The sequence below is a fragment of the Panicum hallii genome, chromosome 2 (assembly GCF_002211085.1).
Source record: "Panicum hallii strain FIL2 chromosome 2, PHallii_v3.1, whole genome shotgun sequence".
In the NCBI taxonomy this organism is placed as follows: Eukaryota; Viridiplantae; Streptophyta; class Magnoliopsida; order Poales; family Poaceae; genus Panicum; species Panicum hallii.
The window spans coordinates 45412564-45437993 of NC_038043.1; the positions used below are offsets into that span (position 1 = coordinate 45412564).

Genomic DNA, 25430 nt, shown 5'->3' on the forward strand with positions numbered 1-25430 from the left:
CAAAAAAAGAGTGCGTCACGCAGAGGTGCCTGACTGTCTGTAAAACAGAAGGAAGAGAAGAAAAAAGAACCAGAACAGAATTGTGATTCTTTGGTCCAGTTCATCTGTGCTGTTAGCCTGTCATTTTCCGGTCCGGGGCCTGAGAATTATGTAGAAGAAGACGTCGAAGACCTCGAGTCAGCGATCGGCTAATCAGTAGTCAATATCAAGATTGAAGACGCCCTATATTAACTCGCAGCTAGCCACCAACACATGCATGAAGCATTATTGAAGCGGGAGACTTGGACTCGGCAAGGCTTTCAGGCACAGTTCATCACTGTATCCCTTATCCCTGTTATCAACTACAGTATCAACCAATCAATCAACTGTCAACTTCTCTATAGTAAAGCTACCGGCCATGTTAACGGGTATTCTTATTTTTAGTCCGCGTTACATGGTTTGGATGCCAACTAGAGACTAAATATGATCTAACGATAAAATTAATTACATAAATGGAGACTAATCCACGAGATAAATCTATTAAGCTTAATTAATCCATTATCAGCACATGTTTACTGTAGCATGATATTATCAAATTATGAATTAATTAGGCTTAATATAATATATACGTCTCGCGAATTAGTCTCCATTTATATAATAGGTTGTGTAATTAGAATATATTTAATATTTCTAATTGATATCAAACATCTCTGATGTGATTTGAATTTATCTTAAGTCCGGTATCCAAACGGGCCCTGAGGGGTTGGGCTTCTGTACCATTCACAGATGGTGACCGGAGGGAGAGGGGAAAAAATAAAAGAGAGAACGACTCCAGGACCGGGCCAAATGTGCCACATACTGCACCTAGAATAAATTACTGCAGCAAGCGTATTTTACCTAAAACACTGTAGCGAACAGCACCCGTTGCTGACGTATATTTTTTCTAGAAAGGCTGCTGTGAAAACAAATTTGTGCCCACATATAAAAGTAATTCATTAATGATGGCGTTATCGATTTTACTAGTTAACAAGGTAATAAAAATGGGTACCAGTTTGTTTGTGGCTCCATCGTACCACAGGTTGATCCCGATACTTTCTTAATAATATTTGCTTCAATTATTTTTCCTTTTCTAATAATCTATCAACAAAGAGACCACGGGTTAATGCGCTACGCGTCAATCCGCCTAGTTGGGAGGTGATTGAGGATGCGGTAGGACCGAACCCTGCTCAATTCACAAGAGTTGCCCTGGATATGGTTGAGGTCGGGATATTACATGTTTTCATTATCTCCTTAGGCTCCTCTAGGGTGGTGTTTGGTTCGCCGTTCTAGGATGTTATCCGATTACGCTACAAATTGATTGTATGAGTTGGTGTTTGGTTTGAGTGCTCTATAATAAGAAGCCGCGGAATCTGATAACACCACTGTGCAAAGCCGATACCGCTTAAAATCCCTCATATCGCAGCGCCGTAGGGTCATCCTCTTGATAGACTTGGCAGAGAAGGAGACCTCTCGCACATGATGCTCCAGTTCGATTTTCATGGCGAAGAGCTGCTGGTGTTGCGCCGCCTTTGGGGTCCGAGCAACCGGCAGAGCTATATATCGCATGCATTACAAATCGCGAATCCATCGTCTGAAGCACATAAAATATGTTGGAAAAGCAAATCAGTCCAGTTAATTTTTTAGTTGGACCGTATACGTTTCCCGCTTGAGTGTTCGAGTTATATCAATACATTAATATGGTCTTAAAAAATCAATACATTAATACTTGGCGTTTATTTTACTGATATTTTCCTATCTTTATTTCAATTAGTTTTCTTTTCTTTTTATCTATTTGTTCATATTTAAAATATCCCATGCTTAATGTATAGCAATTTGTTTGCATTCTAGACTCATTAGTTGGTGGGTAAAATAATTTAGTTATACTAACTTGTTCGTCTCATGTTCATATTCCATTTGTATATAAAAATAATTTATTTGCTAGGTGGATGCTTTGTTCTTTATATAAAATTATTTGGCTGCGCGTAACTAATTTGTTCGCAATATCAAATTATTTGTTCTCCTTGTAGACTAGATTGTTCGGCGATGTTGATTCATTTGTTCGTGATGTTTTTTCTATTATTTATCATATACAATCAAATATTCGCGATGTATAATTTTTTTCATTGTACATTATTATTTGTGCGTTATGTTTTATTTTTTATTCATAAAAATAATTATTTGTTCATGTTGATAAATATTTGTTCCCGAAACTAATTATTTAGTGATATAAAAATATTTTTTAAAATATGATGCAAACATAGGCAAGTGTGGTGTTATTTTGAAGATCTTGTCAAAAGAAACATACTGGTGTAATCGAATTTAATTTCGATGATCAGTTTACTACTTATTTCTTTTTTAAGTTCCTAAGAGCATCTCTAATGGTTTTGAAAAAAACAGCTCCCTAAAAGTAGATGTAGGAAGTTGCTAAATAAAATTAGGGAGTAGAAAAAATAGTGCTCTCCAATGGTTCCTTACATTAAGTTCCCTAAATAATTCAAATTCTGCCAGCTCCGCTGGGCTTTTTGTTAATGGGCCTATTTTTCCCTGGCCCAATATCTCTTCATGCAATACATTGTGCTAGGTACCTCGCAGCGTCATCCATGCCGCCTAAACCTACCGCCGTCGTGAGACGCGAGACGCGACCTTGGCTTAGGCACTGTTAATCGCGAGACGCGACCTTGGCTTGGGCAGCTGTGCTACTCGCGGCCTCGCAGGACACGACCTTGGGGGCATCTGCTACTCGTGAGACGGAGGCACATCTGCTACTCCCAATCCAAAAATTACTAGTTCATTCACGTGCGCAGGTATCATTAAATAAGTGCACATATCATCCTACCCCCGCGTGGATTTGTATCTATGATTAGTACTAAACAAAGTGAGTACTTTTTTTCAACAACTTTAATTATGATTGGTTCTATTTACGCAGATATCAGGCTATGAGTCAAAGTAGATTACTTTCCAAGCGAGTTTTAGATGAATCATCGTCGGACAATGACGACGAGTTCATTATTGCTGCAGCTCAAATCATACAAAGTGCGTCACATATTTGAAAAAAACAAGGTGGTTCTATCCCAGGGCGTACATACAAATATCGAAATAGAGAAGAGGGGCACGCAAGACTATATCAAGATTACCTGGCTGAAAATCCTACATATGGACCAACCGACTTTCGACGGAGGTTAATTCTTTTCGATTGTTCTAGTTAACATATCTTGTATTTATATTATTAATACCTAGGTATTGTTCTTCTTATAGATTCAGGATGAGTCGACCATTATTTGTTCGTATAATGAAAGCAGTGGAAGAGCATGATGAATACTTTCAACAGTCGATAGATGCAGCTCACCATGTTGGACTTAGTTGCTTACAGAAAGTTACTGCAGCATTTAGGATGCTAACTTATGGAGTACCAGCAGACGCTATAGACGAGGTTGTGCGTATTGGAGAAAGTACGGCCATAGAAAGTCTAAGGAAGTTTGTTAAAGCTGTTATTGATGTTTTTGGGGACGAGTACTTGAGGGCACCCAATGAGAATGATATAGCACGTTTACTTGCAATTGGCAAAGAAAGAGGTTTCCCTGGTATGCTTGGTTCACTTGATTGTATGCATTGGAAGTGGAAGAATTGTCCTTCGGAACAGCAGGGTATGTATTCAGGCCATAATCACACAGCAACAATAATTTTAGAAGCAGTTGCGTCACAAGATCTATGGATTTGGCATGCTTTTTTTGGTTTACCTGGATCTCTTAACGACATTAATGTTCTTCATCGATCTTCACTATTTGCAAAGTTGGCCAACGGAGAAGCTCCTAAAGTGAAGTATAAGATAAATGGTCACGATTACACAATGGGATACTATCTTGCAGATGGCATATACCCATCTTGGGCTACACTGGTTAAGACCATACCTGAACCACGTGGTAGTAAGAGGACATACTTTGCAAAAGCACAGGAAGCAGTACGAAAGGATGTGGAACGAGCTTTTGGGGTGCTGCAGTCCCGTTTTGCCTGAACATCGGCAGCATTTCTTTCTTCCCATTGCCTCTCATTCAAGAAATAACTGAATCCCATTGGAGGCTGCAATGTGGCTGCAATGGAAGTTTCAGGTACAGACCCTCTCATTCAAGAAATAACTTGCTGCAACAGCCACATTGTTGAAGAGACAAAATCCCATTGCCTCACCATGTTCGCGAGGGGAGCACACATCAAGACACAGAATGGAACAGCTATAGAAAGTTAGGAATATTTTTGTGAAATGCAGGGAAGGTTGAAATAAACTTTACATCTATGACAGAACCAGCAGCTTTTAATATTGTGTAGCACAATAAAATTGTGTACCACTTTAAAACTAACTACAAATAAAAAAGAGACTTCTAATTCATCCGACGTGCAACGATCTCAGCCTGCAAGCACATATAGTACTGTCTTTGCATGTCACTCATAGCACTAAGATCCATACTTATTATTCTCTGTTCTTCTGCAATACGCTTCAAGTAAAGATTGTTTGCCTCATTGTCAAGGCGCTCTTTCTCTTGCTCAAGTCTCTTTTGCTCATTTGTATACTTTTGTTCTTCAATTGCAAGCTTCTTTTGTTCCAGCTCAAGCCTCTCTTTATCAAGAGCATATGCTTTTGCAAATCTGTCATCTCTCTTTAGCTCCTTTTCTGCATCAGCCTCTCTCTTCTTTGCCCATAGAGCGTCCAACGCATCTGAATATGCATCCATACCCCCTCTACGCATCTCTTTTACCATCTTCTTACCAATTGTTCTTCGTGGCAGATCTGTTTGTGGAGGGCTAGTCTCAGCAGGAGCATCCTGATTGCCATCCGGAGTAGTAGGATCAACTAATCCCGGACTTATATTCTTTGCTTCCTTTCGCTTTCTATGGCTGTTTTTTGCAGCTGCTGCTAGCTGTTGCTTCTCGTGCCATTTTGGCTGATTTCTAAGCTGGAGCCAACAGTGCCTAAACTGAAAAGACTTGTTGTGGGTGTCTAGGGACTTGAAAAGCTTCTCAGCCTCCTCTACCTGCATATAATAGAGACACGTTAATCGGAATAGTAGGATATTAGTGCACAATGTTAGATGTAGTAGTATTTGTTACCCTGTCATGAATAGTCATTCCGCTCTGGTTTCTATTGTTTATCTGGGATATACAAGCACAAAACTTGCTAACAGCATCATTGATAGAACTCCAACGATGCAGCAAGGAATTTTGATTACGATCTGGTAAAGGTCCTCTATTGCTATCATAGTATCGATGGATTCTTCTCCAGAACGTATCTTTGGTTTGATTTGTCCCTTGTGTTGGATCCGTACTAACATTTAACCATGCTGAAACAAGAAGCCTATCTTCATCCACACTAAAGTTTTTCCCTTTTTGCTTCTGAGGTGCCTTTGATGTGAGATTGATCTCGTTTTCGGGTGGTGACTGCTGCGACTCAATTGGTATAGTCCCATAGTCTTCGAAACCTGCATCATACTGACCGTCATTCAACAAGTTGGTGAAGTATCCATCACCTCCTTCCATTCCTATTTTTTAAACAAAGGTATGAGTATCTTGCAGGTACGAGTAACTCATTTTATTGCCAACTAGTATCATGCACTCTGGTCAATCTGGTCAGAACTACACAATTAAATGGCAGAGAAATGGCCACGGCTTCCAATTCAGCATCACAAGTAAACCCACATCAGGGAACTTGGCTCTGAGCTTCAAGAGTTCTAAACTTAAACAATAATCACATAAACTAACAGGAAGAAACAATGGTATTCTGCTGGTAACACCAATTGTTGACAACTAAACAGAATTGCACCGAGCTATAGCTAGTACATATGAATTCAGATAGCCATCGCAGGGGCAGCAGTACAGGCGCAACACAACAAATTACTAGGAAATGTCTCAAGGACCTGTGTGTATCTTGTTTTTCAGCAGCAGTACAGGCACAAATTCACACTAGGTTTGTCCTTAATAAGGCTGAATCCAAATCAATGCAGATGCGCCCCGACTTCATTCATTCAAGATTGAACAGAATCATGCTGGAGTAATTATCAAATTGAGCGAGCACCACCTTGTTGTCGATGGGCGGGTTGAGTTTGGGGGAGAAGAGGAACCCGAAGGATTCGTCGAGCGTGGGCGGCGACGGCGCGGGGGACCTGGCGATGAAGTGGGCGATTCCCACGGGCGTCGCGGTGGCGACGCGCAACGTCGAGGGGCCGCCCGCGCGCGGCCTTCCAGACGGCGGCGGCGCGGCTTCTGAGGGCGGCGGCGCGGCTTCTTGATGGCGGTGGCGCTGCTTCTTGAGGGCGGAGGCGTGGCTACGACGGAGGAACGGCTTCCCGAGGACGGCGGCGCCCGGACGTCGAGGGGCCGCCCGCCCGCGGTCTTCCACAGGGCGGCGACCCGGCTTCTTGAGGGCGGCGGGCGGCTTCTTGAGGGCGCCGGGTTCCTCTAGCGGCGAACCATGGGGCGAAGAAGGAACGGAGGGCTCTAGACGACAGCGCAGGAATTGGGAACGAGGGCTCGGCGGCAGCGGATAAGCAGAGAGAAGGCGCGAAAGGGGAAAAAATGTGGCGCGAGTCGACGGATTTTGGCGCGGAAGTGCGGTTCGGGACTCCCTACCAGCTCCCCATATTTAGCGATGAAGTAGGGTGAGGTAGGGACTTGATAAATTTAGCAAGTAGATTTAAGGAACCATTGGAGTCATATTTTTTCTAATTACTCCTTAATTTTATGTTTAGGGAGTTTTTTAGCTAACCATTGGAGTTGCTCTAACTACTTGTGGGTAACGTCACGTCACTATTCTTTTTGCTCTCTCCATTGCAGCGTTGATTTGCGAAAACAGACAATCTTTCTCATCAATGGGCCTAATTACAGCCCATAAACCCGCACCCGGAGTCCGTCCGCTTCAGAAAGACAGAAATCATCAACTGAAGGGATGTATAACCACGCCCCCAAGCAACCCCCGTGCATCTGAGCTTGGGCGCGCTCGAGCCCCAAGCACCGCCGTAGAAGCCGAGACCGCAGACATCAACCTATCGAGCACGAAGGAGAAGCAGACCTCGAGCTTGCGGCACTGGATCGAGTCGGCGCAACCGGAGCCAGGCTAGCACGAGAGCAAACATGGCACGAAAAGGAGCGCAGCGGCGATATGGAGCTGGAGCAGTGTGGTCTGGCCGTCGCGCTGGGGGCCACCTCGTCGATGACCTGTGCCAGCGCCACCGCCGCTCCTAGCGTGAGCATCATTGGAATCGAGAAGGAGCGTTAAGCAAGAAGCCATGTCTGGACAGAGGAGGAGGCTAATTTACGGTCGACCGGTGGGAAGGTCGATTTCCGACCGTGTATTTTTTTCATTTTCGGTATTTTTTTCCTTTTCGGCAATAGGGACAAACGTTATAAACCAAATTTTGAAAAAAGTTTTAGACCAAAACTTTGCAAGAAAGATTTTCGATAACAAAACTTTGACGGAAAAAATTACAAACAAAATTCTCAAGGAACAGAAAGATAGAGAACAAATTTTTGGAAAAAAATCGAGAAAATTTTTAGACCAAAACTTTGCAAGAAAAATTTTCGATAACAAAACTTTGATGGAAAAGATTACAAACAAAATTCTCAAAAAGGAACAGAAAAGTTAGAGAAAAAATTCTGAAAAAAATCAAAAACAAAAGTTGTAGCAAAAACTTTGTTTTGGAGCCGAAGTTGTAGCAAAAACTTTGTAAAGGAAAAAATAGAGAAATAGTTATAGAAAAAATTCAAGAAAAACCGGTTATAGAAAAAAGAAAAAAAGAAAAAAGGGCGTCGCCGGCTGCGGCGGGCCGGACTCGCCGATCGGCGAAGCTCGCCTGCGTGCAGATCCAGGCCCGACGGGGAACCTGCGGTGAGCGGCGCGAGCTCTGGCCGGCTGGACTCACCGATCCGCCGCGGAGCTCGTCAGGGGCCGCCATAGCGCCCCTGCACAGACCACCCCGTCGGGGCCTGCTACTGCTCTCCCGCACGCGGTGCTTTGTGCCTACCGGCGGCGAGCGGCGCGGGGGCGGTTTCCGCTAATGGAAGGAGAGCGCGTGATCGGATCAACCATGAGATCGGATCCGTACCGGCGACTGTAGAAACAACATTGGGCTGGACAGCGTAGGATGTAACAATTTATATAAGAGGAGGATGCAAGTCCAAGCTGCAAGGGCGAATTGGGCTAGCTAACGGGTTCTGTTTGGATCCTCTGACTAATGGTTAGCTACCTAAATTTAATTATTATAAATTTAAATAGATTAGCTAATGATATTTCAGCTAATTAAAATAGTATTATCTCATTAGCTGATTTGAACCCATCTAATTCCATTTAAAAATATCAAAACACCGTATTACCCAACCCGTCTTTTAAAATTAATGCGGCAAGCGCATTTGTACCTAAAACACTATAGCGAACAACACCGGCTTCAGGTCGACCGAGCAGCGAGCACTCGGGCGCCCCGGGCGGGCGGTACGCCGAGACGGCCGCATTGCCGTGGCCGCCGGACGTCCCCGCCGCTCCCGCAGTGAAGAGGAGCTCGACGGGGCCGGTGAAGATCCAGGCCACGTCGAAGAAGGTGAGCGGGAGCACGCGCTCACGCGCGGAATCTGACGGCGGCGGCGGCGAGACGCGGATCCGGTCGAGCACGCGCACGCCCAGCGAGTACGACGGAGGCGCCATCTGATCTGCTCCGCTGCTCTGCTCTAGTCTGCAGTTGTTGAGTGGCCTCCTCTGCTTCACTCTGCTCTGCCCTGCTCCGGTTGAGGATTGAGGAAGAGTAAATTGGTTCCTTGTCCCAAAAAACGGGTGAGCTCCGCCCCGAGAAGGCTCCGCCGTCGGCCACCAGAGGCTCCCGTCCTCCCTTCCCTGGACGCAGCGAGAGGAAGGGGAAGATGCTGACGCGTGGGGTCCGCTCGCCAGTGAGAGAAGGGAAGAGTTGAGTGGGTCCGCTCGCTCGTTAGGGGTAAAAGAGTTATTTTATTTTTAACACCATTACCTTGACAAACTGACAGAAGGGTCCAGAAGCTAAGTAAAATTTGTTTTAAGGCCAAGAAAGTGAGTTAAAATAAAAAAGTTTGAGGCCAAGAAAGCGAGTTAAAATAAAAGGAGCCAAGAAACTAAGAGTTTTTAAAACTAACAAACCAATTTAAAACTCACTAACAACAGCGGTATCGATTGTAGTTAATGATATCGATTGTAGTTAACGTGGTAACAAAAATGGTACCAATTATTTGTGGCTCCGTCATACCACAGCTTAATCCCGATACTTTCTTAATAATACTTTCTTCAATTATTTTTCCTTTTCTAATCTATCAACAAAGAGACCACGGCTTCATGCGCTACCGCCAATCCGCCAGCTGGGAGGTGATTGAGGATGCGGTAGGGCCGAACCCTGCTCATCAATCACAAAGAGTTGATCCGGATTAGGAATGGCAACGGATCTACCGTTGGATTTTGCTTGCCCAAAACCATGCCCGCGAATACGAGCCCGTTAAAAAACCTAAAAACCTATTACCCATCGCGGATTTAATTTTGTGCCCAAATTCGTGCTCGTCGGGTTAACGACTCGTGGGTCTACAGTATGCTATACTAGTTTTTATCTAATCAATAAATTTAATATAATAAGCATCAAATTTATAGCGTACATATATTTAAATATATGATGAGGAAGAAGTTCATTGTTCAGTTAAAATTACTAGAAAATAAAAATAATAATAATAAATTCTATATTCAATGATCATGACACCATACAAAGTCACCAATCCATTATATGCATATACAAATACTACAACTACAAAGCAACAACACCTCTACCCGCCACCAAAATATTTAGAGTTCACCAAAATAAGAAGTGGAGGAGAAGAGATGCTAAGTTTATTAAAAATTTATAAAATAAAATAACAATTGCACTAGGCTGGATCGGGTTTAAAAAACCTATAGATTTACGGGTTCGAGTATTGTAGGAACAAACCATTGTCCATAAACCCAACGGTAAGACTTTGTGCTCATTAATAAATATACGTGTCTAAAAGTTGACCCAAACCTATGCTCTAATGGAGTAAAAATCCATCAGATTTCGAATTTCGGGTACCCATTACCATCCCTAATGTGGATATGGCCGAAGTCGGGATCTCACGGTCAACTGTAACGTTAGGTTTTCATTGTCTCGTTAGGCTCCTCTAGGATGGAGTGGTAGCCGGGGAGTTGGTAGTCAAACCCGGGAAATCACCTGTTCCTAAATTCCTAAATTCTTTTCTAGGGGAGGAAGCAGAGCTGCTGCTTTGAGAACAAGCCCACCATCACTACTTCACTCACGTTTTTTTTAAAAAAAATCACTACCTCAATCGCCAAGTGTTTGTATCTTTGGGATAGAATAAGGCGATATGTCCGTGTACAACAAAATGCTTGTGGCAGATGTGACAACTTACTCATATGTAGATGTCCATACACGTAAGTGTGTGCAATTGTATTGGCACGCATCGCATTAGAGCTCCGTGCCTGTATTTTATTATCTCAGTAAAAAATGGAGAAACCAGGGACTTCAATGTTGAGCGCTAGAATTATGTGGAGGATTGTAGTCTCTAGTGGCATGCATGCATTAGGGCTCCGTGCTCTCTAGAATTATGATCTCATTCAGCAGCTGGACCAGGAAGTACACAAGCGGCCCGATGCAAACCAAAGTTAGAGAGAGGTCCATCTATTTATAAGGGCATTGTGTCAACATATATGAGCTGAACTGTTTTCTGCGGGCTAGCGGCTAATTACTGTAATTAGTGACTTTTAGCCTTTTAGCCCATCGAGCCCAATTGGGCCTCTCCGCGACGGTCTCCTGCCTGATCGTCCGTAGTCCACGATCCGGCCATCCTATCTATCTCTCCAGGAAGAAACAAAAATTATGCACCTTCCGATATTTCGTGCGCGATATGATAACCGTTCGATCTGCTGCTGCATCTTCCTCCTCCCTAGCAAACATTGTACATAAGTTCCGGAAGTTGTTGAGAGACATGCATTGTTTGCTTTACGTTCTATCAGAAAAAAAAATCCTGAGAGATAATGTATTGTATTGTCTTACTTGTAAAGAGCAGCAAGGCGTATTAGCTCACTGTAGTGCAATGGGTAATATTTTGTCTGCCGCCATTCATACCACACTGATGCAAACTCATGGGTTGGAGTGCTTTCCAAAAGCTCGTCAAGATTCGGCACTGCAACAGCAACTTTATATCTGCACGAGAAATAAACCCTATGAATAGCAACGCATATGTAGACATGAGCGTAGCTAAAATAATTATAACTTAAACTGGTTACATGCAAGGCTCATAGTATTAGTGGGTCATCGGTCATCCAATGTACACACAAGTCACAATGTCTAACATGTAATGTTTTAAGAAAGAGTGAATTGCACTGGGAGTCCCTAAACTTGTAGCGAGGTCTCATCCCCGTCCCGGCACTTGAAAACTGCTCACCCGTAGTCCCCAATCTTACGAAAACTTCTCACCCGCAGTCCAAAACACCCACCGTGCTTGCATGGCGTGCCTGAGTGGGCAAAACATGCCTGCGTGGAGCCTTGGAGCCTTATCCTAGTCAGCAAAGCATGCCCTTCATTATTATTTCATTATGGTAAAACGTAGGGGGCTTATTGCAAAATCCCCAGACCCCTTCACCCTCCTCACGATGCCTCCTGCAGATGGAACAAACACAGAAACGCAGGCCTGTTTCCATCGAACCCACACCCTCCTTTCCATCCAAGGAATGCTGGCAGTGGCTTGAGGCGAATCAGCGACGAGCAGAGCAGCAGGGGCAGCGGGTTCCTGATCCGGGCTGGCGGCTTAGCAGAGCGGCTGGGGGCAGCGGTGCCTGGCCAGAGTTGGGGACGAATGGCTCCGACACTACGGAAGGAAGGGGAACCTCCACTTGAATACGGTAAGCAAATCCATGGCCAAATCCCTCGTGCATACTTGTTATAGGCTTAGATTCGTTAGCAAAAGGTCCAGAATTGGGTGGAGTTTTATTTTGTACAGCTAGGGTTTATGATAAGGGATAAATTAAACAGCTACTGTTTATTTTGTACTGTACGAATTTATGGATAAATTATAGCACTATTAATTTTTATTTTGTGGATATAGCACTGTTAATTTTTTATTTTGTAAGCTATTTTTTTCAATAAATGCCTCTAGTTCAGCCACCTGTGTATAATAAAAGGGTTGGTAGACCACCAAAATCAAGGAGGAAGCAATCACATGAAGTACAGGGCAAGAATGGATCTAAAATGTCTAGGCATGGTGCCATAATGACATGCAGCTGGTGCAAGGGGCAGCATTACAACTCTGCAGGTTGTCCTCTCAAGAAGGTAGAAATTAGGCCTAGTATAGTGTTGGAAAATCCTATTGCTGCTGCTGATGACCTTGAGGATGATGAACCAGCCATCACACGGGTAACCCCTCTGATTTCCTTTTGTTTCCATTCATGGGTACTGAAATTTTAGCCAAAAATTGTAGGACGTAGGACAGCCACAAGGAGGGGTACAAAGCCTTGGTGAAACCATGCTTAGTCAACTGTTAGATGAGGTCAGTCGTACAGAGCAATCCCTAATCATTTAATGTTTTTGCTTGTCAATGATGGATCAATGATTTTTGCTAATAAACATTGCAGGCATCAAAAACTTGGAGCGTCTCACAAGATATTGCACCACTGCCAGATTCGACCTTCATCTCTCAAAACAGACCTGTGCAACGCCCTATTCCAGTGACAACGGCCTCCAAAGCTGGCAAGGAATTATTGGGGAAGAAACGCAAGTCAAGGAAGCAAACCGAGGCTCCAACAGCAAGCAAGAAGTGATGCCCTCAACAGCAAGGAATAACATTTTGTGAATGTGCATGAAAAAGTGTGTGAATATGTGAAAGAGAAACAAGCATTTAGCAAGCCGTACTTGCTTTCATTTTGGATGGTACTTGCTTTCATTTTGGGTGGTGCTACGTTGCTATGCTATGATATTAATGTAGCTCTCGCGATACTATATATGGGCATCTGTCACATACAGTGCATGTTCAAAAAATAGTGTGTTCCTTTGATGTATGTCTACATGGCAAATGGTTGTTTGGGTTAAATTGTAAACAATACGAAGTTTTATGGGACTCAATGGAAAATTCGGACCTCAAACAGGCACCAACTTTCCCGCACATCCACGTTGGCAGGGCAAAAACACCGAATACTCCACTTTGGCAGGCCACGTGGGTGTTTTGGACTGCGGGTGAGAAGTTTTTATAAGATTGGGGACTGCGGCTGAGCAGTTTTCAAGTGCCGGGACGGGGACGAGACTTCGCTACAAGTTTAAGGAGTCCAAGTGCAATTCACTCTTTAAGAAACTAGCTCGCCCGCGCCGCCGCTTGCTTCTCCCTTCTCCCCGTACTCACCCGCGCCGCCCGCTTCTGCTGGTTAGGATTTTGGGGCTGGGGTTCGGGTTCTCCGGTGTGGGGCGGTCGGTTTGCCCGGCGGTGGTGGCGGGCGAGACGGCGGTGAGGGCAAGGCGGCGGGGGTGGCCGGCTGGGATGTTGGGAGATGACCGGATGGGCAGGATCGGTGGTGGGGCGACGAGCTACCTTGGTGAAGGATTGATGGAGTCGAGGCGGTGAGAGCCGCCAACGGCAGGCGGAGGAAGAGGAAGAGGGGAGGGCGCGGGCGCGCGGCGGGGGCAGCCGCGACGCCGGTGAGGCGCTAGCGGCTGCGATGGAGGCGGCACGACGGGGCGGGGGCAGGACTCATAGGAATGGCCGTGCTGAGCGGGTGAGCTGGCCACACATTGGCAGGCGGGTGAGCTGGTGAGTCATCGAGCCATGGTGTCCTGAGGTTTTGGTCCGAGGGGACAGTCGAGGAAGAGTGGCATCGCTTCATGCCTTCATGAGTATGCCCCGGGAGCCAATTGCAGAGCCGCTTCCAGATTGTTTCAAGGTGATGCTCTTTCTTCTATTCTCTTATAACTACCAGGCCGTGGATACATATTATTTTTTTTGGCTTAGTCTCATCACTAGTAATTTAGTATAATTGTTTTGGCTGAGTTGAATGTCCAAGCAGTTGGCTTATATATATATGCACCATTGTGGTGCTCTTGATTTTCTATGTATAGAAGTGTATATGTTGGATAAGGCCGTTTGCCATGACTTGGTTGAACTCTCTCGTAGATGGAGGCATCTTGCCTTCCTCTATGTTATTGGTGAAGCATAATCTTTGGGCTGTAAAACCGTGAAAAAAACATTTACTCCCATATCTTCTTGAGGGATAACATCTGCATATGAGGTCCTATTGAGAAATATAAATCGTTGCCAGGCAAGTAGTAATTATTTAGTAAAGCTTCCTTACTCCCTCAACGTGTCCGAATTCTATGGAACTTAATTCAGTGAACTGGTGCTATACTGAATGTTCTGATCGTAAGCATATCTGGCCATTGTTACTCTAAATCACATTATAGACAGATCAAGTTTTGCTTAGTGGATTTAAAACTTGATCTCATCATGGATGCCTCTACTATCCTTCTTTTTTTTTTAATAAAGGATATCAATATCTCTACACTGGAGATATCAAGAAATAAATGTAATAGCCATGGCAAACATCATTTCGATGGGCCACGAAGAAATAATTTTTCTACAAAGTCTAATTCCTAAAAACAATCTAAGAAAACAGTTACATCACCTTTATATTAGGATATGCAACAACACAACGGCACACACAGTTGGCTAACGCCCTGATTCGAAGCCCATAGCAACTTTCTTTTCAATGCTGAAAGCTTCTGTAGTAACAGCCGAGCTGACCATAGACATAGAGGTCTCTCCAAGCAAGTTGTCCAACTCTTCAGAATTTTCATGTGCCCATGGATGCTGCATGACCTTCCTCAACCTCCCAAGATTATCTGCAACCTCCTTCATTGATGGCCTATTCACACCACTCATGTCCAAGCATTGCCTCGCCAACTCTGCAATCTCCTCAAGATATTCCACATTCTCATTGTTCTTGATTTGATCATCAAGGATATCTTCAAGCTTGTTTTCCTTCATCACGGATAGAAACCTCATCGATAGACTCTTGTCGTGCTCCGGCCCTTCAAGGTTGAATGCCTTCTTGCGCGTGAGCAGCTCTAGGAGAACAACTCCAAAGCTATACACGTCGCTCTTATCTGTTAATTGGCATGTTTGCATGTACTCCGGGTCAAGGTACCCACAAGTTCCTTGGACTAGCGTGACAAATTGCGATTTGTCGCTTGGTGCTAGGATGGACGCACCAAAGTCGGAGACCTTTGCTGCGTAGTCACCATCCAGGAGGATGTTTGTAGATTTGACATCACCGTGGAGGATTGGTGGAGATGCGCAGGAATGAAGGTAAGCTAATGCCTCTGCAGACTCATAGGCAATCCTCAAGCGAGTGCCCAAGGAGATGTGTCGGCCGTGATTACCATGGATTAGATCGAACAGTGTACCGTTTGGGATGAACTCATACACCAGCATGGGCACTTCAACTTCGAGGCAACAGCCGAGGATCTTGACAATGTTCTTGTGGTTGATTTGGGATAGGATTAGCATCTCCTTGCCGAATTCTTTCTTTTGTTGCTCATCAATTGTCATGCATCTTTTCACGGCTACTTCGACCTCAGTCTTCAAAACTCCCTTGTAGACTTTGCCATGGCCTCCATGGCCAATGACCTGTTGCTCATCAAACCTGTGTGTGGCTTGCTGTAGTTCCTCTTCCGAGAAGATTCTGAAGGCAACACCTTGCTGTGATTTCATCTCCTCGAATAGGATCAGACCACCATGCTGCCGAAAATACTTTTGTTTGATGTGGTGCAGCTTACGCCTCTCTCGGATTAAGTATGCACAAGTGGTGACTATCAGGAGAACGACTAGTCCAACACTTCCGCCTGCATGCATGATTATACAAACTGATTACTTTCACTTAACTCCTATCAATCATTAAAGCACTCCACATGCTACCAGAAGTGAATCCCCAAAATTAAAGGTTCCTCAATCGCAACCTACCAACAACCGGCGCCACCCAAATAGACTTGTGAGCTTTCACGCAAAGGCCATTGATCTTATCTTGTCCTGGCAGGCATGAACAAATGGAACTCCCCGGTGTATTTTTGCATATTCCAGCGCACGGGTAAGTAACATTGTCTTGGCACTCATCGATATCTGAAAAAGGTGCAGCACTGATTTTGGTTAGAATCATTCCATTCCTTTTCAGAATTTCAGCGAACAGGAGAAACACAGGGGGAAATAAGGAGCAGGAAAATAATGGGCATGAAGCTAGAGAGGAACCTGTGCAGCCGTCAGGGACGTATGGATTGCCTTTGTATCCCGGGGAGCACTTACAGCGGTACCCCACGTAGCTGGTGATGATGCAGTCGCTATTGCTGCTGAGACATGCATAGGGAGTAGTCTTGTTAGTTCTGGCTTCTTTACATGTATTGATCTGTGCTATCCCCCATTCCAGTACAGCAGGCTGGCGTGCATTGTCCATGTCGTAGAACGCCGTTGAGGTGAGATAAGTGGTGCTGAAGTTGAAGGATGCGGTTTCCACCATTGCGAAGTAGTTGCAAGGCCCCCTCCAATGTTGCTGACTGCTGTTGTTCTCATTGAAGGAACTTTGATAAGACTGCACACCTTTCGGGAGATCTGCCTGGCAACACCCAGCACCGGAGCATGAGCCGTTCTTGGGGGCGTGCTTGCCGTCGTCGCATGTCGACGAACAGCCGATTACGTACTGCAATTATTCATGGGCACGGTTGAACATGTATCAGGTACTAGCTGCTAGTTTAATTTAGACATGTACACAGAGAACCCAAGGACATGGAGTTAGGCAGCTTACGGAGTTGCTCCTCATGTAGGCGAGACTTTTGCACCCGATGACGATGATTTTGTTATCATCCGAAGATAAAACGTAGGTGCTGGGAAGGTTCAGCCATGCGTTGATGATGTCGGTACTGTTGGTGGTTTGGTTGTAGCACTGCCGAGCCATCCAAGTCTTGACCCAGACCTTGCCGTCGGGTATGGAGAACTTGATCACCTCCAAGCCGCCGAGAAGCAGCTTGGTGGTGCGGTCCACGGTGGTGCAGTTGAGCAGAAAATCCTCGTGGATCGCACACTGCGGATCTAGGCCGTACGGGTACGGGACGTCGATCTCGCCGCACCTCGTTGAGCAGCCTGGCGCCCTCGCTACCGGGACGTCGGCCGCGGCGGCGAGCATCCACACGGCCGGAAGCCCGAGCAGAAGAAGCCATGAGAACTTCATCTCCATGGTACTCGTACGGTCTGCCCCTTTGGGTGCCTGCGTGGATTATCTGATGGTTATTGGCAGGAGACTATAAAGGCAGAGCGGACGACCTGTTCTCTTTTTCGCAATTTGCAACTGCCTTCCTGGTATCACACTATCAGAAATGGTCAATTGACCACGTGTGGTCGTTGTCGTTCCGTGACTTCCATTGCCTGTTGACCCGTTCTCAAAGAGGCAGGTAGCAGGCATTCTTCTAAGCTTTCTCTCACTGAATGACATATTTTTCTGAACATGAGACAGGTAGCCGCCTCATGTTTCGTGTAAGCACCTTCGTACAACTTGCCAATCTTACACCCCCATTGGCAAGTTGTACAATTTCTTTTTGGCATGAAAGGCCATTTAAAGTTTTTTTTTTCCAAAAAGATAAACGAGACTGTTTAGTAGACTAGTGTAGAATACACGAAGGAAGACATTCGTTGTCATGGGCTGGGTCGGAAAGTTTAGCCGCCCAAGACAAATAAAATTGATATAAGCGAGAGGATCCGGCCCATCTTTTCATAGGCTACACATTTTTTTCACTGGATGGACTCTGCCGCGCGCTTCAATCCAGCCCAGCCCAACTGGCGCTACTCTCCCTCTCCGAGACTCCTCCCAGCTTTTCCCCCTTCCCACATTCCCACCCCCCGAACCGCATCGCTCGCCGCGCCGCCGCTGCTAAACCCCAGACGCAAACCCCGCTCATCTCCCTCGCGCCAGCAACGCCTCCTCCGCGCCGCCACGAGGGGCAGCAGCAGCGCGCACGCGTGCGAGAGGGAGCTGGGATGGGAGGCGGGCGGAAGCGCGGGCGCACGCAGCGCCGCCACTTCAAACAGGGCCGCGAGAACGTCTGGAAGCACAACCCCCAGCGCCCTCCCGCCGGCGAAGGAGGCGAGGGGCGCGAGGGGAATCCCTCGTGGCAGCCCTTCGCCACCGAGAACCCGGCCTTCGAGGAGTATTACAAGGTAGCGCCGCTTGCTTCAGATCATGCTCTGCTTCCTATTATGATTGAGTGATTTGGTGTGTTTCTAGCTTCTGATGGTAGTGAGCTGGTGGTTGGATACCTCTGGGCGTTGTCTATGTGCTTTTTTTGGTAGGGGATTCAGGGCTCTGTCGTCATGTAGCTAGTATGATTTGCTGATGTGTTCATTTAAGCTATCAGTTTGTTAGTTGCAGCTATATGAGTCTACTGCGATTTGTAATGTTACTTAGCTTGCTGTGATTTCTTATAGATTTTTAGCTTTTCAGTTGGATGTAGAATTTCGTAGAAACTTTGGATTGTGATTATGGGTAATCCTGTTGAATCTGGCACATGTATTTGTCTTGCAGGAGCAGCAAATTATTCCTGAGGAAGAGTGGGATGATTTCATGAGTATGCTCCGGAAGCCATTACCTGCCACTTTTAGGATTAATGCGAGGTAATGCTTCTTTCTGAAGTATGAAAGTGGATACATAAGTTCTACTTGATTGCTTGATTAGTTGTTTTGACTAAGCTGAATGGCAAATAGTTTGCTTATGGACCAATATCAGATATCACACTCTTCATTACTGCAGCATGGAAGTTACATATGTATTGTATATGGTACTTTTCTGTGACTATATATTGACAATAGAGCTTGCACCTCTGCTCGAAATCACCAATTCAACAATTTCCTGGTGATTCTGGTGTATTCGGTTCTATGTTCACTTGTTCTAGTTGTGAGACCTTGTATGTGCTGCTAAACTGTGAGAACTACGACATACCGCCTTGTCCTCGTCATCTATTGAGATATAGAGGTTGCAAGCTGTCATGTCCTCTTAAGAAATTTTTATTGTTGGCAAGCACGTATTATTTATTGAGTAAAACTTCCTTTCTCTTGAGATTAGAACCGAATTCACCTGATCTTAGTTTTCAAGCATATCGGGCAATTGTTGGTCTCAATTCAATCATATAGATAAAACTGGTTTGTTTAATGGATTTTGGAATTGATCCCCATGTTGCTTTAGACTCTTTTCCTTTTATTTTTTATAAAGGATTACACTATTAGTGTTCTCTTCAGTGTGCTGTCTACATCCTATGGTTCATCAGCTATTTTGTTGTGCAACTTTGTAACATTCTTATTTTATAAGAATCTAAACAACCAACCATATGACTGGGCAGAGTAATTGTGTACAAAAAACTATGGCAGTTTTAATGGGACTTTCTTTTCTATTTTTTATGCATTGCAACATTGCGGAGTAATGAATTTGTTTATTTAGGGGGTTTGATTCCTCTATTTTAGTAAGCTAAAGTTTTCTTTGCCTTCTCAGCTGTCAGTTTTTTCAAGATATCTGCTCACAATTGGAAAACGACTTCAGAAAATCATTAGAGACTGAGGTTGCTTTTAAAACTCACGCATAAGTCTAAGAGTTAGTGCTCTTGACAATATCTATTTTGTAATCCTTTTTTTGTCATGGACAGGTAAGCGATGAGCATGAACAAGATGCTATCAGGCCTTTGCCTTGGTATCCTGGTAATCTTGCATGGCATTTGAACTTTTCCCGAATGCAACTGAGGAGAAACCAGGCACTTGAGAGGTAAACAGAATAACGGATGCTGCATGATGTTTATTTGGACGGAATAATCTGAAATGGTAGAATGTAGTAGTCACTTAGAACTTGTTATTGGCTGCATGATGCTGCATGAAGTTTCTTCTTAGAGTTTGGGTTTGCAGATGTATTGGCTGTTTATTCATGTGCAAATAAATAAGGCCATTGTATAAACAAAAAAAGGCTTCTTTCTTTTCCTTATTTAGAAAAATAAATTTGTTGAAACGATTGTTACACTTAACAGTTTAAAAGCACTTAGCCCATTTTAATACTCCTATTCCAGTTAGATAACTGTTAATTCAACATTAATCTTTTTTCTGGCTCCAGTTTTCATGAATTTTTGAAGCGAGAGAATGAAGTTGGCAACATAACTAGGCAAGAGGCTGTCAGTATGGTGGGTTCCTGATTTTTATTTCAGAGATGTGCTATATTATGTGTGATGATTTACATATCTTGGGTTAATTTCAATGGTATGTGTTGTTGACTTGTTATTGCAGGTCCCACCATTGTTTCTGAATGTGCAACCTGATCATCATATTCTTGACAGTATGTTATCTATCATCCCTGTTCATCGATTCAAGTATTGTGCACTTTATGTACTTCCTGTTTGACTAATGGCTACATCTTCCTGTTTATAAGGTTTGCAGCCTAGATATTTGGCAAACAAGCTTGTCCAATTATATAACTTTAAATTACTGTTTTTTTGTAGACATGAGTAAGCAGGTAAAAAAATAGAAAAAAAATTTATGCTGTGGCTTGTGTTTGTAGACTAGCCGATTCTCTTATTTAAGCCGGGCCTTTTCTGTTAGCCTTTAACTTGCTTACTTTTTGTGGAGTTTGAGATTAAATCGAGGGCAAACAACTTCCGCTTGGTTATAGTATCCAATTTTATTTTGAGACTTAATGATATATCTAACCGCAGTCTCATGAATTTTGGTATATTATGCAGTGTGTGCTGCTCCAGGATCTAAAACTTTCCAGTTACTAGAGATGATTCACCAGTCAACGAAGCCTGGATTGCTTCCAAATGCCTTGGTGTGTTTCAGTATCTATCAGATGCAACTGATGTAACCTTTTCGTTTTTTGCTTCAATTGATTTTCGGAAAGGAAGATATTGGTTATGTCATCAGTTCTCTTACCTGATGCTTCCCCCATGTAATCAGGTGGTAGCTAATGATGTTGATGTGCAAAGATGCAATCTTCTTATTCATCAGACAAAGAGAATGTGCACAGCCAACCTGATTGTGACAAATCATGAAGCACAAAACTTTCCTGGTTGTAATCTTGCAAAGTTCTGTTCAGAAACATGTATGGATGAGGCCAAGCTGCAGAGGGTGGAGTTTGACCGCGTGCTTTGTGATGTGCCTTGTAGTGGTGATGGGACTGTCCGCAAGGCTCCTGATATGTGGAGGAAGTGGTAAATACTGACTCGTTTATTCTTTTTGCTACTGTACTACTGTGTTTTGTTAGTTTCTTATTTATTGGATTGACTATTCAGGAATGCTGGTATGGGGAATGGACTTCATCGTCTGCAAGTAGAAATTGCTATGCGTGGTAAGGAATTAAGCATGCTTGAAGCATTTCATGATTCATTATTGAACTCTTTAAGTTGTTTCATTATGCTAGAATTTTGTTATGTGAAATGCTTTTAACATTCTGAAGTCACCTTTGCAGTGTTCAACTGCTGATTCCTGCACAAATTTGCAAGTTTTGAAGGGATAAGCATATTTATTTCATATGCTTATCAACACATAGTTATATAATTGGATTGTTTCCAAATCAATTATGTATTTTAGAAGTTGACATTAATTTATACTTCTGTTTTTTTTTCCAACTATGACAGATAAATGATATGTTATTTGTACTGTAAGGATTTGTTAATCATGAGATTAAATTTGCATACTTGATTATTTGTTGCTTGTTCAGGTATGGGTTTGCTTAAAGTGGGTGGGAGGATGGTTTATTCAACATGTTCAATGAACCCCGTTGAAAATGAAGCTGTTGTTGCTGAGGTATTTTTTATGCTTGATCTTTAACTGTAACCTTTACTGTATAATGTTTGGTTTGGTCAAATCTTCTATTGTTTTTGTTGTACTTTTATGGGTTACTATTATCTTGAAAAATAGTGTTCAGGGCATAGCAAGTTTATTTTTCAAGAAATGCTTAGAGATTTGACCAACAGACATGCTCTTTGTTTTAGTATATTCATATGTTGCTTTTGTAATTTGCTCTCAATCTCTCTTTTTGTACATCCTGTAACATCAACAATGTTCTGTCTCAATAGATTCTACGGAGATGTGGGGACTCTGTCGAACTTCTTGATGTTTCTAAAGAGCTGCCCGAATTAGCCCGTCGTCCTGGACTTAGCACCTGGAAGGTTAGTATACATGTTATTAAAACCATTCATATTTTCTTGATTATATACTCTGTTTTGCCCATTGGGTGTCTTGTTTCACTATTAAATGCGGTTTCCTGTGAACCTAGGGTTTGCTATCCTTTCTGGAAGCAAATGCATTCAGAAAAGCTTAGATGATGACACCGAATGTGCAGAATGTGCAGTGCATCGTGCTGTCACATTTCCATGTCAATGAAAAAAACAGACATGCCAGTACATGTTTGGCACCTCTGGCTGATAACATAGTGATACTGCCATTGCATTATCTTATTAGTTCCTTGTTGCATATTGACACTGATCAAAATTTGGTGCTTTTGATAAAGAGGAAGTGAACTTACATTTTCATACTGTATACTTTGTGCTTAACTGTTTTGTTTATTTATTTTCACCTGTTACTTCAAGTAGGTTTTTGCACCTGAAATAAGCAGGCAAAGAATGTGCTAATTTTTTAATGTTCTATTGGAAAATAATTATTTTTATTGTAACACTTTCAAAGAACTAGTGTAGCAACGTGTGTTTCAGCTTGACTGTTTACATTTGTCTAGCATTTGCTTGCATTCTAGACTTTCAGTTGGTATCGGGTACCCATGATTCAATCATAATTCTATCTTCTGTGGCCTCAATAAAATTTGATAATTCAAGGTAGTAAAATTTTATTCCGCTATCCCCTCAGTAGTTCAAGTATTGCAGGTGCGGGATAGAGGTTCTTGGTTTGGTGTTCATGAAGATGTTCCTCGCTACAGGAAGAGTGTGATATCACCAAGCATGTTTCCCTCTGGTAAAGGCAGCAAAGATGTTGAGGTCAACACAGATGTTGATGCAGACATGAAGGATTCAACAGACATGGGAGAGGGAGAACAAGAAAGAAATATAGCAGTCGCTGACAGCAATAATGGTGATAGTCCGAAAACTGAAGAGAAAACCGAAGTTGATTGTGAGTCTGGTGAAGCACCAACTAGATATAAAAAGTTAAATTCTACTTCCACCCGTACAGAACATTCGGATTACCCGCTGCATCGCTGCATGAGGATTGTTCCTCATGACCAGAACAGTGGGGCATTTTTCATTGCAGTGCTTCATAAACACTCTTCTCTGAACGGTAATGTTCTTCCACATTCACTTATTCTTCAGATTTCGCTGTTTATTGCATCAGTTCTCATATATGTTACAGCCACTGCTTCCTTGTGCTGAAGTATGGTATGTATATTGCACCTTTTCAGAGAACCAGGTGGTAGATGGGGTAAAAAGCGAGCAGAATATCTCAAAAGACAATACTGGGAAACTTGAGAAAGATTTAGGATCGGATAAGGTATCATCTGAAGAAAATATAGTGCCCCAGCATGTGGTTGATGATACAAATGTTCTCGATGTAGAACAAAATGGAGACATGGATAGCAAAAGTTCAAAAGATAAGAGCTCTGAGGATGCTAAGGTGATTATTAATGAGGCAGAAAAAGGTCAAGCAGGAACAAGAGATAGGAGGAGGCAGCAGAACCAAGGCAGGTGGAGAGGGGTTGACCCTGTGATATTTTTTAAAGATGACGTGACAGTCAAAAGTATAGTATCTTTCTATGGTATCAAGGATTCATTTCCACTTGAAGGTCATCTTGTGACTAGGAATCCTGACACTAGTCATGTTAAGAGAATATACTACGTGTCAAAATCTGTTCAAGATGTTTTGGAGCTCAACATAAAAATTGGCGAGCGGCTTAAGATCACCTCACTTGGCCTAAAGATATTTGTAGGTGTCCAATTAATCATTGTTCTTTATCAAGTTAAGCTATTATGTGAAGCTAATAATTTTATGATTTAACATGGTGATTCCCCTCTATTATTGCACTCTTTCAGGAAAGACAGTCATCAAAGGATGGCTCACCGTGCACGTTTAGGTTGTCATCGGAGGGATTGCCACTCTTGCTTCCGTACATCACAAAACAGATTCTATATGCATCGGCAATTGACTTCCAGCATCTTTTACAGTACAGGACTGTTAAGTTTCCTGATTTTGTGGATGCAAAATTTGGTGAGGAAGCTTCAGCTTTACTTCCAGGTTGCTGTGTTGTAGTATTACGTGAAGGTAAGATCAATTCTTATTCTTGAAAGAGAACTCAAAGCTTGATGAAATTTAAACATCTGATGATTACTGCACCTTTGTATTAAAATTTCAGGGCATCAGGATATAGGATCCATAGTCACAGATCCCTCTGCAATTGCAATTGTTTGCTGGAAGGGAAAGACCAATTTGTGTGTCATGGTATCTCCACTGGATGGGAAGGAGTTGCTTGAGAGGATTTCTTTACGTTTTGGGCTCAAAATCCCCGAATTGGTTAAAGAGAAACCCAACCAGGAGGTAACTGGATCTGATGAGCAGCCTGATTGTGCCACTGAGGCAGACGATCAACCTGAAAGCAAAGCATCTGACATGGAAATTCCAGATGCTGAGGCTGAGTAGATTTTTTTTAAAACATGCAGCAGTTTCCTCGTCTTATTTGGCTACTGTTTTTAGTCACTTCAGTTGATGTTTGGTACGGAGCTGGCAGTCTTCTTTCTTGCATATATGGATTATAAATGCTGAAGGAGAGGTGAGCGCCCACACAGAAACGATTGCACATGGCATGAGACACGAAACACAAAACACATGGTAATCTTGTCCGATGCCGTGTAAATTGCTGCCCTGTGACTGTAAGCTTGTAACCTGTTGATTTTCTTCTTTGGGGGGATGTATTACACCGATTTTGAAATGTTACAATGAACACGGAATCTAGTAAACTTTGAGATGAGAGTATTGTTTAAGACACCATCTGTGTAGGTTCACTCTGAATGCGAGATCTGAAAAGTGGAGTTGAAATTTTCTGAGGCTGACTAGGCCGATGTCTGTGCTTGTGGCGGTCTTGTTGAGCACCAGTTACTGGACGAATAAGGTCGTCGTGCCGCATCCAGCAGGTCTGAGCATATTGGTGTCCATTATCGCCATTGTCAATAAAGGTTAACACGTGCTTAGAAATCTCTTGCATGATAGACTGGCGGATAGAGTAAAAACTTGAATGATCAGAGGAGTTGATCAAATGGTTGGACCTGTAATTCTTGTACAGGCGGACCTAGTGGACTCCAAAGTCTAGAGCCAATCCGGTTGTCAAAATCTGACCGCAGCATGAG

General features: G+C 43.4%; 3 protein-coding genes across 6 annotated transcripts; 2 read left to right on the forward strand and 1 right to left on the reverse strand.

The window, feature by feature from the left end:
* The first annotated feature begins 11828 nt into the window (after window positions 1-11828).
* LOC112879705 lies at window positions 11829-12975 on the forward strand. Of its 2 annotated transcripts, XM_025944078.1 has the most exons (4): window positions 11829-11938; window positions 12218-12449; window positions 12514-12582; window positions 12668-12975. In XM_025944078.1, exons 2-4 carry the CDS (start codon window positions 12285-12287, stop codon window positions 12851-12853), a joined length of 420 nt encoding a protein of 139 aa, XP_025799863.1. In that variant the 5' UTR covers window positions 11829-11938; window positions 12218-12284; the 3' UTR covers window positions 12854-12975. The 2 variants fall into 2 exon arrangements, with proteins under 2 accessions (XP_025799863.1, XP_025799862.1); XM_025944077.1 differs by lacking the exon at window positions 11829-11938 and having other exon boundaries at window positions 11978-12449.
* Window positions 12976-14597: 1622 nt separating this feature from the next.
* Window positions 14598-17305, reverse strand: LOC112879703 (putative wall-associated receptor kinase-like 16). 2 transcript variants are annotated; one of them, XM_025944074.1, is made up of 4 exons: window positions 16871-17305; window positions 16321-16765; window positions 16039-16194; window positions 14598-15920 (listed from the first exon to the last, which is right to left on the reverse strand). In XM_025944074.1, exons 1-4 carry the CDS (start codon window positions 17297-17299, stop codon window positions 14746-14748), a joined length of 2205 nt encoding a protein of 734 aa, XP_025799859.1. In that variant the 5' UTR covers window positions 17300-17305; the 3' UTR covers window positions 14598-14745. The 2 variants fall into 2 exon arrangements, with proteins under 2 accessions (XP_025799859.1, XP_025799858.1); XM_025944073.1 differs by having other exon boundaries at window positions 16039-16765.
* Window positions 17306-17952: 647 nt separating this feature from the next.
* On the forward strand, window positions 17953-25088 carry LOC112879702 (tRNA (cytosine(34)-C(5))-methyltransferase). 2 transcript variants are annotated; one of them, XM_025944071.1, is made up of 15 exons: window positions 17953-18276; window positions 18641-18729; window positions 19601-19667; window positions 19752-19867; window positions 20207-20273; window positions 20377-20425; window positions 20829-20914; window positions 21043-21296; window positions 21378-21433; window positions 21806-21891; window positions 22164-22256; window positions 22965-23373; window positions 23495-24015; window positions 24123-24351; window positions 24437-25088. In XM_025944071.1, the coding sequence occupies exons 1-15, from the start codon at window positions 18097-18099 to the stop codon at window positions 24724-24726; spliced, it is 2592 nt and encodes an 863-aa protein (XP_025799856.1). In that variant the 5' UTR covers window positions 17953-18096; the 3' UTR covers window positions 24727-25088. The 2 variants fall into 2 exon arrangements, with proteins under 2 accessions (XP_025799856.1, XP_025799857.1); XM_025944072.1 differs by having other exon boundaries at window positions 24443-25088.
* The last annotated feature ends 342 nt before the right edge of the window (window positions 25089-25430 follow it).